This window comes from Syngnathus typhle, linkage group LG6 (genome assembly GCF_033458585.1).
Source record: "Syngnathus typhle isolate RoL2023-S1 ecotype Sweden linkage group LG6, RoL_Styp_1.0, whole genome shotgun sequence".
Classification (NCBI taxonomy): Eukaryota; Metazoa; Chordata; class Actinopteri; order Syngnathiformes; family Syngnathidae; genus Syngnathus; species Syngnathus typhle.
Window position 1 is genome coordinate 10,221,281 of NC_083743.1, and position 17,125 is coordinate 10,238,405.

General features: G+C 41.5%; 3 protein-coding genes across 4 annotated transcripts; 1 reads left to right on the plus strand and 2 right to left on the minus strand.

Annotated features, from left to right (window-relative positions):
- Window positions 1-457: 457 nt before the first annotated feature.
- On the minus strand, window positions 458-3,021 carry her13 (hairy-related 13). Its single transcript, XM_061280902.1, has 4 exons — window positions 2,849-3,021; window positions 2,677-2,763; window positions 2,491-2,572; window positions 458-2,188 (listed from the first exon to the last, which is right to left on the minus strand). The coding sequence occupies exons 1-4, from the start codon at window positions 2,933-2,935 to the stop codon at window positions 1,743-1,745; spliced, it is 702 nt and encodes a 233-aa protein (XP_061136886.1). The 5' UTR covers window positions 2,936-3,021; the 3' UTR covers window positions 458-1,742.
- Window positions 3,022-5,376: 2,355 nt separating this feature from the next.
- her8.2 (hairy-related 8.2) lies at window positions 5,377-7,965 on the minus strand. The gene is made up of 4 exons (XM_061281430.1): window positions 6,690-7,965; window positions 6,480-6,575; window positions 6,321-6,399; window positions 5,377-6,095 (listed from the first exon to the last, which is right to left on the minus strand). Exons 1-4 carry the CDS (start codon window positions 6,750-6,752, stop codon window positions 5,758-5,760), a joined length of 576 nt encoding a protein of 191 aa, XP_061137414.1. The 5' UTR covers window positions 6,753-7,965; the 3' UTR covers window positions 5,377-5,757.
- A 684-nt stretch (window positions 7,966-8,649) lies between these two features.
- Window positions 8,650-16,621, plus strand: cab39 (calcium binding protein 39). 2 transcript variants are annotated; one of them, XM_061281051.1, is made up of 10 exons: window positions 8,650-8,880; window positions 9,198-9,281; window positions 11,466-11,621; window positions 11,715-11,879; window positions 12,778-12,896; window positions 13,017-13,185; window positions 13,550-13,609; window positions 13,825-13,890; window positions 14,381-14,524; window positions 14,754-16,621. In XM_061281051.1, exons 3-10 carry the CDS (start codon window positions 11,508-11,510, stop codon window positions 14,940-14,942), a joined length of 1,026 nt encoding a protein of 341 aa, XP_061137035.1. In that variant the 5' UTR covers window positions 8,650-8,880; window positions 9,198-9,281; window positions 11,466-11,507; the 3' UTR covers window positions 14,943-16,621. The 2 variants fall into 2 exon arrangements, with proteins under 2 accessions (XP_061137035.1, XP_061137034.1); XM_061281050.1 differs by lacking the exon at window positions 9,198-9,281 and having other exon boundaries at window positions 8,651-8,880.
- The last annotated feature ends 504 nt before the right edge of the window (window positions 16,622-17,125 follow it).

Genomic DNA, 17,125 nt, shown 5'->3' on the forward strand with positions numbered 1-17,125 from the left:
GATTGTTCTGTTGATTGGAATTGGAAATGAATGTGCTCAAAATAATTACTGTTGTCAGTAATAAATCCACAGGGTCTTTAATATCCATAAAAGAAAATCAGCTTGGATAATTTGTGGCATGTTTTTCAAAGTACTGGCCCCTCTCCTTCTTTTACTGTTCTAAAGTTGGACATGCACGCTATCAATTTCTGCTGTGTCTGCTTCCTATTCCCACATTAATGTTCAGTCTGGAGGCAGACAGGATGCCTTTGAAGGTTTATATCCAATAATAAACTAACACGAGGAACTACATGCAAAACAAGCTAATTGCTATATTTGTGGCTATTTTTGGTGAAAGCTATTAAATCCAAATTCAAAGTTGGCAACATTGAGTTCAACTCGTGATGATTCTGATGTGATCTCAACAATCTCATTAACAGCTGGTCACTCACAAAACAAAACATTCTCCACAAAAGTCTTCACGTTGAGTCACATAAGTAGCTCAAGCATTTCCATCCAAGTATTTTATTAAGCAAATACAGAGATCTATACTTTATAGCAAGACAACAATTCTAAAGGAGTTTACAGGACAGATAAACTACAAATCTTTATGAAATACATTAGAAATATTTATATTAATTAGAGGCACTGCCAAACTTACATTTTCTAAAAGAGCTTGCTTCTCTCCTTACAAATGCTATATACAGTACATGAAATTTATTCACATAAAAAAGGGCTCAATTCCTCATTTGTCCTTAGTGGCAGAACGATAAGTGAATATTGTGAGGAAGAGTGTCATTATTAGGCCACAAACGACGTCCATCCACCCAATATACTGGTTGACAATTTTTTTTTTTTTTAATCAGACATGTCAACTTTTCTAGATTTTTTTGGGGCATTGATTCAGAATCTGCCCTTGTCTTTTCTCTAGCACAAAAGGTTTTCACAAAATAATAATAATAATATGTGCTATAGTAATATATTTATTAATATTTATGAATTAATGGTTAGGTTCTTTTCTGAAGCGTCAGAGCTATAGATTACAACACATGGTAAAATCCGTATTGTACAAGGTTTTATAGGTCAAACAAAAAGACTAATAATGCAAACCTGATGTGCTAGGGGGTAAAAAATAGACGTTTTGAAATCAGGGTAAAAAATATGTTTAGGGACACATAAAGCCACCTCTGATTAAAATTTGCTGTTGACCAATGTTATTGATATTATTTTCCTTGTTGGGGTCAGCATGGGTGAGGACAATCTGAACCGGTGGGCAGGGCGCAAATAGACAACCTTTTACACTCTAATTTGTATCCGTGGACAATATGGAGTCTTCATTTAACATGGCATACATGTTTTTGGAATGTAAGTCGGACAAAAAAAAAAAAGGAAAAACATGCAAACGCCACACGGGTAACTCAAAGCTGAGCTTGGGGTCCACAACCTCAGCATTGGGAAGATGTGCTTCCCACTACTTCATTGTGCTGCCTAAAGGAAAAGCCACTCTTCTGAAATAACCAAGCCACGAAATCCAATGGACAGTTGCAGACGCTTTCAGTTGGCATGTGCAAAGAGACAGGAAAAAAAAAATTGGATCCACAGAGTCATTGTGAAGGTGAGTTGTGGAGAGCATTTGTAAATCCATGGCCGTGGCAACTGTACAAGAGTGTGTTCATCCGTAATTAGTAAGTGTTTGTTTTGGGGTGGAATTTTTCCTCAAGGGCGTCCATAGATCCACGCAGCCCATGGAAACTGGCGGGCTCCTACCAGGGTCTCCACATGGACCTGGAGTAGGTCACGGTGGGTGTGCTCAGAGCTTCCCTGTTTTCCAAAGCCTCCGCAGTGCTCTGGTTGTGCTCGCTGTCGGTGTCGTCCAGATCGGAGCATGAGTCCTCGCCGGACGTGCCGGAGGACGACCCGCTGGACACGCTTCTTCCCCCGGGGGAGGCCAGCGTCGAACAAAGCGGATCTCCGCCTCCGCGCCACGTGCCGTCTGCGTTCCCGGATGTGTCGGCAATTAGATCCATCAGCACGTCCTGGAGGTGATCTTCGTTGAGGGGCATGCACTCCAGAAGGTGGTTGAGCAGCTCGGCGGCCACTGTCGTGTCGATGCCGGGACAGGTGGACACGAACATGTGGACCTCGTGCATGCACTGGATGTAGCCGGCTGCGAAGCGCTCGCTTGCTTCGTGGCTCAGCGTGTCCGCTTCTGTTGGCGCAAGCAGATTAAGAAAAACTCAACTGTGATGGAAATGAGACATTATTTTCTGTAAAGAAATATTTTTCAAACCAATTACATGACATTGGATATTTTTAAGATCTCTCAAATCTCAGATGTTGGGAATCACTGAACTCAGCCAGCCCATGCAGCAATCACGGACATTGATTAATTTCGGAGCCTGCATATCAAGGAGCCACACCAATGAATTTCATTTCAGCCTCCAGACTTTCAATTTCAATGATGATCACTTATCTCCTCTTATATTTGAATGACATGGAAGATGTCCAAACCTTTGGCTCTGCTCTTCAGGACGTCCTCCACCTTTTTCACCGTCATCTCGAGCACCTCTGCGTTCTCCATCTTGGAGTGCAACTGTTGATAGGGGGATTGGAAACAGTAGTTAACAGTAAATTCTGAATGTTAATGTCATTTGAATAAGATGAAGCGCACGCACCCGCGTGCGTGTGCGTACTCACGTCTGCATCTGCTAACAAGGTCCTCAGCTCCTGCAGACTCTCGTTGATGCGAGCTCGCCTTTGCTTCTCCACCAGAGGCTTCCTTGTCTGCAACACATTACATTTCCATATAATTATTCCCACTGCGCTTTGCAGCCCAGCGCGACTTATTCTCCTATGTCCTCTCGCCTACCTTCCTGTCCACCTTCTGGATGCCATAGTAGCACTCTTCCTCTTGCACGTCAATATCGCTCTTGCTGTGCCGAGCAGAAGGAGCCATGTTGCGTAGTCGAGCTTTCAGTCCTCTCGTGTTTATTGTGCAATACAAGTGAGACGTGGTGCAGTCGCCGGCTGACTGTTGTAAGTATTTATAGGGGCTTATTTACATGTGAATAGGGGCCGAGCTGCTCCTGCTGGGGGACAACAGAGCGCACACGGCAGCAGCCAATAGGCAAGCAGCTCTTTGTCTCTGGTCAGCAGCGCAAGAGCTGGACAGACTTTAATGAGAGAGTTTTTCTGTGTCAAGGCAGCGACTACTTCATTTTTCCCCATCTGTATGCAAAACTTAAGAGTAAAGGCCACATAACGTGCAATACTGCTCACATTTATTTATTTATTTATTTATTTATTGCTTAAATGGCAGATGGCTAGCTATTTCTTCCAAGCAAAGCCTATTTTATAATATGATGTGCAAAAAATGTAGTTCATTTACTTTAATATGACAGTCTTAATACTGTACTCTTGTCCCACCAGTGTATTTGGCACACAATAATAAATAATGCATATATGCATTTTTGCATATGAATAAGGAAGTTAAGGCCCATTAATCCTTGTCATATGTATTTGTGTTAACAGTAGTTGCAATTGTGCTATATTTAACACATTTATGTTTGATTTTTTTTCTTCCACTGTGTTTTTATTTTGTATTCATTTAGTTTTAAAAGACACAGCCACTTAAGGTTGTAAAAATCAATATTAATATAATTAATATTAATTGAATTAATTCCATGTATTTTTTGTTTTTGTCATAATATGCAGCCCTGTATGACATAGCAAAAGATAAATGAGATGACATCCATTACAACATATAGTCGGTGTCGTTGAAGCTAAATAATTCAAATTACATTAGAATTAAATCAATACAAACTACATCTAAAATGATAAATATAACATTTAAATATTCCTAGATGTCATAATAAAAACAAAAATAGAAATGTTCTTCTATTGGATCTGGATGGTTCCTTAGGCAAGTTTTGTGCCCGACCGTTTCCCTTTCTTGCTCGCTTTTGTGTCCATGCCTCAGCAGATCGCCTCGCCTGTTGGGTGGTTGTAATGCGATGCCTTCAGTTGGCAGCTGCTGCTGCTGCTGGCGGCCCCTCGGCCCAAACAGAATCAGCCGGGGGAATTAAGGGCCCTTATCCAAAGAAAGCGACAGGTGTTGCATGGCCCGTGTCTGCTGCATATGCGTTTGTTCTGCCTGTTTGTTGACTCCTGATCTGTGTGCAACTCTACTGTATTCCCACGTTATCAACCTCCTAACATTAAGATTGTGCTTCTACTTACTAAGACCGCACTTAAAATAAATATATGATGAAATCATATTTTTTTTATTTCTCCCACTCGAGTGGAATAGCTTTCTTTTTGCAGAATAGAATCTCTGCCCTGTTGCGAAGGTTCTGTGCAGTCTATTATGATGCAAACGAGCACTACAATGGAGCGGCTTTGATGAGAGATGCGCACAGTGTCTCTGGATAAACAAATACCGAGCACGTTTACGCGCGGAAATGCCACTGTTGCGCGTCATTCTGCAAGAAGCGTCAGTAAAACTCTACTGCCCCAAATGAAGGAAGCGTCTCAGACCTTTGAAGTGGAATAGTTTTGGCACCTCGCCACCCCCAGATCCCCGCGCCATATCTTTAATGGTGCGGACTGGGAGCAGCTGTCCCGACCAGCCTTTGTTGGAGGACTCGATGAGGGACCAGGCATCCCCCCCTCTCCATGAAGGGGGCCACTCATAACGACTATAATGAAGGAGAATGGGCCATATGTACAGCTTTGAAATCCCATTCATGAGTTACATCATTGCCCAGAATACACCCGCGGTCGGTCTCAGCACTGCATTATGGGAGTGACATTGTTTTTCCTAATGTATTTATATTTAATACAGGTTAGACTTTTGTCAGGCGTAAAAACCAAAACGTCCCAAATAATGCTTACAGTGTCACTTCAAAACAATCAGAAAACCACCACACAAAGTGATGCCAGTCACAGAAGTGTGATGATAGCCATAGAAGTGGAAATGAAAGTTATTGCAATGTACGTAGCAACTCAGCGGGTTGTGTGTTCTTTGTGTAATTGTAATTGTGTGACTCTGCATTATTTGAGTGGAGTTGGGATTCCTTTTCATTTCAGTGCTTGCTCAGTACCTGTTGTATGACTGGTGCTATTTCAGCTAATTAGCATAGAATATAGATGGACAGACGGATGGATGAATGGATGGTTGGTTGGTTGGATGGATGAATGGGTGGATGGGTGGATGGATACTGTACTGACTGAGCAACAAAAGCCATGGACTGACATGTCAAAACAGCAAGTCAGTGCAATTGAAAATATTAAAAATGTCAACAATGGTATTTTACAAAAGAGTCGTTGCAAATGGGGACATTTATTGTAATCTGAGTGAGGTCTTTGCAAAAAAGTCAAAGTAAACACATCCATTTATACAGTTGACCAAATTGCAGTAAATAATATCTTTTATTGTCATTGATGATATTAATTCAGCACAAGGATCAGACAAAGATCTATGCAATGGCAAGAAAGTGAAAGAATGAAGGAAAGAAATACATTATAATGGCAAATAAATAGCGTGTTAACACAATAAATACATGAAAGATTAATAAGGGCCTTCTACAATGCAGGCTACGAGAAGGCAACTTCGGACGGGAAGTACTGCGCAAAGGTCTTTACAGAAACATTATAGCACACCTAAAACAATAACGACTGGAACAAAACTGCCCCACGTTTGTCTTCTGAGCAGCATATCTATAAGATACATAACAGAGGTTGGCCTAACAACATGCTGATGGAATTGAATTGGGAGCTTCACCAGGGCCGCCACATCTCCAGCATCCCCAAGTGCGAACCGTGGAGCACAGCTCTATCCTGGCGCCCAGAGACAGCAGACACATGGCAGCCGGGCCGCTCCCTCCTGGTTGAATCGCGCTGAGGTCGAGCACCTTGAGTGACTGGAGTTCCATGGACATCATTTCTGGCTGTGGGCTGTAGCTCTTCAGTGGATCTCGGTAAGGACTTGAGCAGGTGGTTGAGCAGGCGGGAGCCGAGCATCTTATCCATCCAGTCACAAGTGAGGAGCATGTTGTGTACTTCATGCATGCACTGGATGTAACCTGTGCTGTATTTCTGCTGGGCCTCCAAAGGGTCTGCAAGGGAGGATGGCTGCTTAACATAGCGCCCCTAGTGATGACGACATAACCTGCATCAGGCGTTCCCTCCCAGAATGTTCTCATTTGTTGGATATTCTACAGGCTTTTATTTCCAAAAATTATCATATATATTAAAAAAATTTAATTACATTACAACATTACTCCAAAGGCACTATTTAAATAGAACAAGTTGCATCACACAAATCAGGCAAAGATTCTCACCATTAAGTTTATTTATCTGGATATTTTGCAGATGTTTCACTGTCATCTCGAGTATGTCCGCTTTTTCCAGTTTGGATTGCTGTTGAGAGACAAAAAGACAGTTTTTATAAAGTTCCTTTCTCTTCAGCCTTTCTGATCAAGAGCACGTGAAGTACTCACATCGAGTCTGAAGGCGCTGATCACGGTCTCTTTTAATTGATCCAAACAGTTATTTATCCTCTCGCGCCGTTTCCTCTCGATCAGAGGCTTCCGCATCTGTAAAGTGCAGAAGGGGAAATAAACCTCAGTTAAGATGTGTCACAGCTAAGCAACAAGTTGTACGTTTGTCTCAAACCAGAAAATGGTTAATAGTATAAAATGAAGGCACACCTTCCGCTCCTCTTTAGCACTGGCGTGTTTTCCTCCAGCGTGGGCCATCGATGAAGCAGTCATGATGCTGGAAGTCTCCTCTCTGAATCTCAGTGTGTCTCTAGGGCCCTCGGCGCGCTACGTCCCTCCTATTTATACAAACACGATTAGCATGTGAATACAGCAATTCTTTGGCTGTGGGATTTTCCCACACACACTCAAGACTGCCAGGTCACTGCCTCCATTCAAAAGATTCACCCAGAGAACCAACCGGCCTGGAGGAGGCGGGGGAAAAGCACGAGCAACAGATGTCCACCCTGAAACCATGCACTCTTTTGCAGGCCTCCACCCATGGAAAGTTGCACGTTTCCTGCTCTCCCAGAGATGAACAAGGGTGTGCAGTTACCATGTATTTGCCCCGGGGAGCCCCTCAGCCATTCTTCGCGACAGCAACGTTATATTACACCTGCAAAGAAGCCAGAGCTCCACTCCCAAAGGCCATAGACAGACGAAAACAAAATGTTGACAAATCACCAGGGAATAGGGCAGCACACGTGCATACACATTGGGTGTGACACAGCGCATATATTGTCCAGTCATGAAGTGAAATATCCTTGAATTGTGAAATGTAATTTTCTCTGGTGAGATTATTTAAAGTATTCTTCTTAAATAAGTTATTTCTGCACTTTCCGGTTCAACTGACATGGGGATAAAGCACCTTCCCCAAATCCCGTATCTCACTGAGCCGCGTGTTTGCAAGCGTACAGATGTTGGTATTTGGTTAGGGTTCCTAAAATGTTGCAAACAATTGCAAACAGTTGCCAACAGTGTTTCAAAATCTGATGATGACAAGAGAAACTGTTTGCAAACATTAAAATTGTTTAGGAATGTCTGGCTAATGTTTTTGCAACTGATTGCAGCATTCAACAACAAACCCTGACAAAAAAAAAACATACGCAAAACCTTTGCTTCTCAATGAGATACGGACTTAAAATACCTGCAGTGTGCAATTTGCTGAACCAGGGACCGGCTGACTGACCACACTTTGTACTGGCGAGTGTCGAGCATCTGCTTTTAGATGTTTTGCTGAGCAGATGTCAGATTGACCACATGCCCAACCTATCTTTGGACGGAGCGTTGAAGCGGGGGCCCGTGCACTGAAGCCACGCGACTGCCAGGCGAATGCTGGGTCGTGGGAACAGAGGATGAACAAAGGCTTGTATTCATGCAAACCTAATCAGCATGAAGAGAGTAATGACCCCCAGAGAGGCTGGACTGTGAGGCTGGAGAAGAGGAGGAACCTCTGGCAAGGTGACCAGTGCTAGCAGTCAGCTTCATCTTAAAGTGACACTTGAGGTGCAAACACAAATTATTAACATTATTTATATATACTATTTAACTATCAATTAATGGTTATAAGTAACCATTAATTAATCATCAATAACTCAATGAATCTATCTATAATTTTGTGTCTAAAAAAACATCCATCCATCAATTTCGGTCTAATTACATACACTAAAGAAAACTTTAAATTAAACAAGGATGCATGGTGGATAGATGTTTATCTGGATGCGGCCTGGTGATCTGGTGAGCTGGTTATCAGTCCAGGGTCAACTCTACTTCTAGTCTAGGCTGTATTACACGACTCTATGTTTGAGTTTAGACATTTTTTAAATAATATACTGAGTATTTACCAAAATAACTCAAACTAAAATGAAAGGAAAATGTCTAAAAATATCTGTTTACCGATATCTTGGCTCACCTCACTTTCTAAGTATGACTGTTATTTTTAAAAATCCTCATGTGTAAGTCTTACGTGATGCACCTTGCCTGAAATGTTCACTATGATTGAGTATGACTGAACTAAATTAGGAGCTCCATAGTGCGGTTCACAATCGACCTGATGAAGGGTTCAGCGCGTCCCCTAGCGGACGTTCATCCACAATGACTGCACCGCCTCGGACGGCCAGAGGGGGGCGCACGAGACACGTGACGGTGACAGTGGCGCTTCTGCCAATGTTACCAGCCGGACACAGTCAGCAAGGGGGAACAGGGAAACTGTGGCTACACATCCACAACTATCTATCTACACTACAAACAAGGGGGCACGACGACGCAGGAAAACAAAGCACTTTTTGTTCCGAGGAGGGCCTGCGTTGCCTTTTACCGACGTGACGAATTGGGGGGAACGAGTGAAAACGCCGTTCACGAGGTAATCTGCTGCATTTTCCAGTCTTTCCAATTTGTCAAGATTATATTGTGCGACTACATAACTTAACATCCGAAGCCCTAAAAGGTATCTCATTTAAAACGTTTTACAATTTCTGACATTTGTCTTGATGACGTCAGGAGTTTAGCACATCTTTTTAACATGTTGTTGGTGTCATAGGCTTGCTTGATTGTGCAAGCTGTCGCGCGGAGCCTTTGCCAGGCCTGGCCATGCTAAGCTAGCTCACCACTGTTATATTGTTGACCCTTCGACGATCATACTACATATTTTGACAGCCAGCGCTCTCACACACTTCCAAGGAGTAAAAGCACCTGAGATGGTTTGGAAGCTGGAGGCCTGTCACAGCGCTGACAAGCACGCTACAACGCACACGCAGCGGTTTGGTGAGCTCAGATTGAAGTATAATAGGCCGCATTGCCTCTCTAAAATATTATTCTTATTTTGCTGCCAAATCAGTACGTACTACATGACACATACGTCCATGGCTCCGCATTGATGCTGTGTCTGTCTTTGCTCCGCAATGAATAAGTATGCATTGTGCAAGCTTGGCGCAAAGTTGGCTGGCGTTAGCCCATCACAAAGCACGCATGGTTGAACACAGATGGGAGGTACTCAGCTTCATGTTACAACAACGAAATGGGCTGTTAGCTTTTATTTATTATCCCCTGTTTTTTAATTAAGGTTGTCAGAGAACGCTATAAAAGAAAGTATATCAATCTAATAACAGTCCGACAAATTGATGATCGTTTGTTCACTTCATCATTGCTACACCAGAACAAGCCCACAAAACAATCTTACTCCGACAGATGTAGTCCAGAATTGTTTTGGAGGAGAATTGCGCTGCATCCTACTCACTTGTTTTAATAGTGCACTGTCTCATTTTTATGCTAATAGCCCGATTAGAAAACTACAAAAAATAATTTGAAACCAAAACAGCTCAGACAATATGTTGCAACTCTTGTGATGCATAGGTGTGTGGCACTGTTTGCATTGTTTGTGTAATATTTCTTCATCTTGTTGTCTTACTGTTTGAAATGTGTGAATAGGTTTTGGTTGAATGATCACCCCAACATGCCAAGTAGCAGTCATTGGAGCAGCAGCAGCTGATGGAACCTGCCATATGTGATACCTTCCTATTTGCGTCACTGGTACTGAAGCAGGTCAGGAGTAGAAAGGCTGCCTTGCTGGATATGTTAACAAGCATTAGTCAGGGTGAAAGACGGATTTGGCCACCTGGGAAACTTGAGGTGTCTCCAGATTATTAACGATGTAACATTAAGCAAACTTCTCATGGCCAATCGTGTTGAAATGAATGCTTTTATTGGTATGTAAATATGAACTTTTTGTTGAACACTTGACATCTCTGAACCACTTTTAAACCAATAGTGCCATCTAGAGGGAAAAAACCCCAACTGGTTCATGAAGCATTATGAAGCTTCATTTTACCATTGCAACTATTTTGGCCACCTAAAAGGTCCTGTTTAAAATTACAACAAAAGCGTGGTTTGCAATCTTGCTATCTGTTGAAAATGTTTGTCTGGCGTGAGTCTAAAGTAACTAGGTGGGGCCCCGGTAGATAAGTGGCCTTGTTTTGTAACTCAAGTTAACCAGCTCCAGTGAGATAAGGTTGTCAACAGCTGTTTGTTACGTGTGTCTTTGGTCACATGGTTCAGGTTTGAGGAGCAGAGATATTGACACAGTTAACATGAGAATTATGTTTTAGTTGACTATGTTGTCATTGTGTTAAATAAAATATGTTGTATGTGGGTATGTTTATATAGCTGTGTTATTTATAACATACATTTATTTTATCAACATCATGATAGTACTACTAACCATGTTAATTTTTGTCACCATAATTGTAATTAGGGGTCAACCGATGTTTTTTTGTTGTTGTTAAATCGATACCAATGCCGATATTTAGAGGTCAGGGTCAACCGATGACCGACATGAGGTGCTGTATTATTATACATATATATTTGATATATATATTTCTATATTCCAAGGGTGCGTTTATTATCATTTGTAGGAGAGGCTGTACTGAGCATTATGCATTGTGTCAACACAAGTAGTTCTTCAAATCAGTCTGACAAGATTGAACTAGTATTAAAGGTGAAGGAGGGGTTTAGAACCACAGCATTTCTTATTTTGCCTCTTGACACCCAATGCAGCAATTTGAAATCACAGGTCAATGCAGATGCTTTTTATATTTGCCTTTCAGATCCAGATGTACAAGTACTCCATTGACCCTATGGTTAAAGTACCAATATGATTTTTCACCATCATTTTGTATTTAAAATGCTGTACACATTATGTGCTGATGTTTTTAGCTTTGCACTTCTGTATGGATGTACATGGTATCTACTGTTATCATTTTTGTCAGCCTCTGTACGAGCATGTCTTCTGTCACGTCTGCGTGGAATAATTTAACAGTCACCTCTGTGTATCACCCTTGCACACGGTGTTGCAATTATCTTGAACTTGCTCAAACGTGTCGTCATAGGCAGAATGCTACTTTCATGCCGTATAAATTACAATTTCGGTTCCATCTTTATGTGACAACTCAGGTGGAGCGTGCGCTGATCAGTTTCTCGTGGTAACCCACCGCCATGCCGTTCCCCTTTGGCAAGTCCCACAAGTCGCCGACAGACATCGTCAAGAACCTAAAGGACAGCATGACGGTGCTTGAGAAGCATGACATCTCTGACAAAAAGGCTGAGAAGGTAAGCTGAGTCTCCGAAAATGGTTCCTGGGCTTATTAAATATACCATTTATGTAGTGTGTAGTAATTAATTCACATGTATCTACTTATTCAGGCCACGGAAGAGGTGTCAAAGAGCCTGGTGGCCATGAAGGAAATCCTTTATGGGACTAATGAGAAAGAGCCCCAAACCGAAGCTGTGGCCCAACTCGCTCAAGAGCTTTACAACAGCGGCTTGCTCAGCACGTTGATAGCTGACCTCCAGCTCATTGACTTTGAGGTAAAAGCTTATTGATGAAGACAAAGCAAACTACCATGTACCTATCTATGAAAAATGACTTTGTATTACATATGAAAGGGCGTATGTTGGAAGGGTGTCAAAATTTATTGGATTGCTCAGTGGGCCACTGTCTTGATTTTTTGTTTGTTTAGAATACAAGTTGCAGTTTTTGTTTTACATTCAAAGGAGAAGTACTTGATATCAGTGGTATCTCTACAGTTAGTTGAAGTGACTATTTGTCATGCTTCCTCATATTTGTGTACTTGAGAAGAAGAATATGTTGAGCTTCATGAAACCACTAATGTCAGTAGTGTCCAATACTGGTGCAATTCCAGAGAGGTTTCTTTGAAAATCTTTTCAGAAGCACATTCCAGCATTGGTACTTTGAAAGCTAAGTACTGCATTTTTTAGGGTGGTTCTGGGTTAAGAAATTTGAGAACCACTCTTCTACATGTATGATAAACAATTGGTGACCTTCCAGTTGGTTAAATGTTGAGAACCACACATTTGTAGTTTTAAGTGGACATTAGAAAATGTTCAATCCATTGTGCCTCTACTGGTTGATGTTTGATAGGTACCTGGTATTGTTTGACGTTGAACAAATGTGTTTTTACAAGAAGTACACCTTCTCTGGGTTTGTGTATACCAAAGCCCCGTGTTTCTGCTATGTGCCTCGTCAGAGCTGCTCACTGCTGCTTCCTTGACTCATGCACTTGTGTAGTGGCTTTGTTGTGTGATCTGCCACTTCTTCTTTCACACTCTTGAATACTTCCGACTGCGAGAGTATGGTTGAGAAATACACATCACCAAACAAAAATGGAAGTGTGTGGCCATGTTGTTATCTTAAATTTCTCTGCTCTTACCTCAATGGCTTGGTTTTTTATCATTTCACACACAGGGCAAGAAGGATGTAGCGCAGATCTTCAACAACATCTTGAGACGTCAAATTGGCACTCGAACACCGACGGTGGAGTACCTCTGTACCCAGCAGAATATACTCTTCATGTTATTAAAAGGGTAGGAAACATTTATCGGGTGTGCTCAAATCACAAGGAATCTATTGAGGAGGGGGGGAAAAAAATACATACTCTGTGTGTATGTTTTGGGATTAATATGGGCTGTTGTTGTTCTGCGCAGGTATGAGTCTCCAGAGATTGCCCTAAATTGCGGAATCATGTTGAGGGAATGCATCCGACATGAACCCCTGGCCAAAATCACACTGTGGTCGGAGCAGTTTTATGACTTTTTCCGATATGTAGAGATGTCCACGTTTGACATCGCCTCAGATGCGTTCGCCACTTTCAAAGTAAGAAGGCTGCATTGTGATAAGTACTGCACGCAGCACACCCACAAACATCTGTTTTACTGATTTTTTTTTTTTTTTGGACCTGAAGTCATGTAAGATCGTACCATTGACAGAAAGTTGCTTGATGCATCAATTTATTCATGCAAGAGCAGAGGCCAAAATTTGAGTTATGATAGACATCAGTCAATTATATATTATGAGCTGATTTCACAATTTTATTTGTATGGTGATCACTCCATCGAATTTAGTTTTTATTTACACCATTAACGATTACAACTATGACTTGACGGTGGTGTCTAGTCATCAAAAATTGAAGTAGAGATTGTCATGACCAAATCTACATTTGTTGTGAATTTGATTGTAGGACCTCCTTACAAGACACAAGCTACTGAGTGCAGAGTTTTTGGAGCAAGATTATGATAAAGTAAGTGTACTAAGTTTGCCTGTCTGGTTGTGATGTGTGACATTGATCCACATAAAGTGTGCAAGACATTATCATTGAGGGAATAAATGAGCTACATTTACTGCTGAGGTTTGAATCCGTCAACAATTTATTAAATTGTTATCAGTCATACAGTATTTCTGTCAGGGCTGCGTTGGCCCATCAGCTAATGTCCTGTTTTTTTCCCTTCTATGTAGTTCTTTAGCGAATACGAGAAGTTACTCCACTCTGAAAACTACGTGACAAAAAGGCAGTCTCTCAAGGTAAAAAAGCACAGGTCTACAAATCCAGTGTAATAAAATGTTGTTCCTGATCACTTGTCAAACAAAACCCCCAAACGTACAGAAATTCACCTCTTCTATTCCTACATCTAAGCACCTTCAGTTCGTCTAAAGGTTGACTTAAAAATGCAAAGTTGAATAAAGGTCCGTAATTTCCCAATCAGGGGCCTAACTAACTTTTCTTCAGAAGGGGATTCAACACTGCCATTTTATTAGTAGCGCAGAAGACACACATCCAAAGAAAATTATTTACAACCTTTAAAATCGCTTCTTCAGTCCTCTGCTCCATGTTTGTAAATGTCTTACTATTAACTCACTCAATTTCATAGTGTCAAGAGTTGTTTCTTTAAGATCCCTCCCATGAGCACTATCTAGTGGCGAACCATTCTCATAGTCAGTATTCTCTTGCCCTTAGATCCTATAAGTAAATGATTGATTAATTGTCATGCGTTTTGTCACTCTGAATTGGCAGTTACTAGGAGAGTTGCTTCTTGACCGGCACAACTTCAGCATCATGACAAAATACATCAGCAAGCCTGAAAATCTGAAGCTCATGATGAATTTGCTGCGTGACAAGAGCCGCAACATTCAGTTTGAGGCGTTCCATGTTTTTAAGGTAAAGTAAGTGAGAAGAAAATGAAAAACACTTTCACTGGCAACACAATCTCATGTGTCACAATCTAGTCGCAAAATCATTTACAAAGCTAAGCATTATGCAAAATGTATCCTTCCAGCTTTGTTTCTTAAAAATTACAATAAGATCAACAAAAACCTCCTTGCCAAGCAGCTTATGGAACCGCAGTCGGCACACACTTGAACATGTGCTTTCCCGCTTCCTGTGTCAGGTGTTTGTGGCCAACCCCAACAAGACGCAGCCCATCCTGGACATCTTATTAAAAAACCAGGCCAAGCTCATCGAGTTCCTCAGCAAGTTCCAGAACGATAGAACAGAGGATGAACAGTTTAATGATGAAAAGACCTACCTGGTCAAACAGATCCGAGACCTCAAGAGGCCCACCCCACAGGAGGCCTGAGGCAAGGTGCCAAGGACAACAAAGGAGGCGGGGCCACCACTTCCCGACCGCTCAACACCTGCTTAACAGACCCATCAGCTGCTGCCGTTCTGGTTTCTGAACAAAAAAAGCATTTCAAAGTTGTTGGGAGGTTGCCAGCCATCAAGTGAACATTTGTCCCCCCCGCCCCTTCTTTAGTTCAAAAGAAAACAGTAGATGCTGCTGCTTCCATGCACCTTAACCCAAACACGGTCCAGAAACACACAAGTCCATCATAAACAAAAGTTAATGAACGCCTCCTACTTGGTACACACATAGAAGTCAGGATTTTAGTCGTAATGAGTACTCATTAGATATGAGTATATGACCAACACTTACATACACGCGTTCTGAAAGATTATGGCCTCAAACCTTTGTGATGGAAATGGTACGAGAAACATGGTTGTTTGCCGCCTGCCTTGCAAGGTGACGGAGGGGCATCGGCGCCTGATGGCGGCACTGCCGCGACCCGGCCAGTGTTGCTGCCATGTTCAGACTGGTCAGACTGACATGAGTCAATGCCTTCGTCCAATATGGTGTGTGAGTGTGTGTGGGGGGGGCTCGCAAATGCCATGACACACAGTAGTCTTGACCGCCTGAGTGCTGTTAAATAACCCACCACTGAGAATTCTTGGGAAAAGCAAGAGAAATGAAACTTGTGAATACCCAAAAGTTCTCTCTGTATTATTTTTTGGGGAATAGTGAGAACATGTACATATGGACTTTTTTTTTTTTTTGCTTTGTAGGTTTTTTTGTTTGTTTAACCTTAACATAGGAATATACGTAATATTGGTATTTACCTTAAACATAACGTTAATGGTAATCGAATTTCTAAACCTTCATTAAGCAATTGTTTTTACATTTCATTTTACTGCTGAGATGGTTGCTGCGTTTCTTGTTTGTAACTTAAAGTGTCGCTCCCATATTTCCTACCCAACGGAATATTAATAAAATGTGCAAAGAGGGAAAGTGAAAGGCTCAGAAAGGGCTCCATTCTGTTTTTTGTTTTTTTAACAACATCTCTCCTGGATAGAAAAGGGAGGTTGAGATCAGTAGTGCTTTAGTTAAAAGCCAATTGAAACCAACTGCAAATTGGAGGAAAGAACCCCAAGGGATATCCACTCCTCAATATCAGTGATTGTATTTCCCCATTCTTTCTGAGCTACTGGCTTGTTTCTTGGGAAGTGCTTTTGTGGTACACTTAGTAAGACCTTGGTAGCTTTCCAACTACCTCTAAGGGTCTTTTAATGGAATATAAATCCAGTACAGTTATGAGTGCTAAGCATCTGTGGTTGGAAGAATTGGGCGTGATGGTTTGACCTTATGGTACGTAAACAAACCTATGAACAGAATTGCAGTGAGTTGACATAGTCCACTATATATATATCAAACAGGTAATAAGTATACCTATAGTGCAGGCCACAGCACTGCTCAGAGCCCAGCCCCTCCACGCACATTGAACATGCATGTTCCTACACTGGCTGTGCATGATGCTGTACTAATGATGTTGTACTGGAATTGTTAATTTAACAACTTTGAAATGTCACATTGAACTCAGCTTGTATGCAGCTTTTCAGCGTAAAACAAATGGGTGCTTTCGGAAGTGTCAAAAGTCCTGAGCCGAATGAGAATAAAGTAAAAAAAAGTTTGAAATTAAATAATGGTGTTATTTTATGGCTTCAACCCTGATGTTTATGCCCTTTTTTTTTTTTTGGGAGGGGGGGGGGGGGTACAAAACGTCCAAGACATAGTTCATGAACTGCATTGCCCTAATGCAGGGATGGGCATCTTAAATGATTGAGGCGGGTGGTGGCACAATGGACTACGCACTTGTTTAATCAAATTTTGAACATGAACAAACATTCTCTGAGTATAGCCTGTTGATTTTTTTTAATAATAAATTTCTCAATGTATGTATAAAAGATTAACTATTCAACCACAAAATAACCACATAGCCAAGTATAAAAGGCTCTTGTGCATAAAACGTACCAAGTGCATGAATGACTAATATTGTGCATTTATCACAAAAATCAACTCACACAAAATTTGAACATTATTGCAGTTCTGTTTACACGGAAGTATACTGCGTCTAATATCAAGTCCTAAACAATACTATATTAGTCATACTCGCTCTATGCTGAGAAACTTTCAATATCCTAAAATAA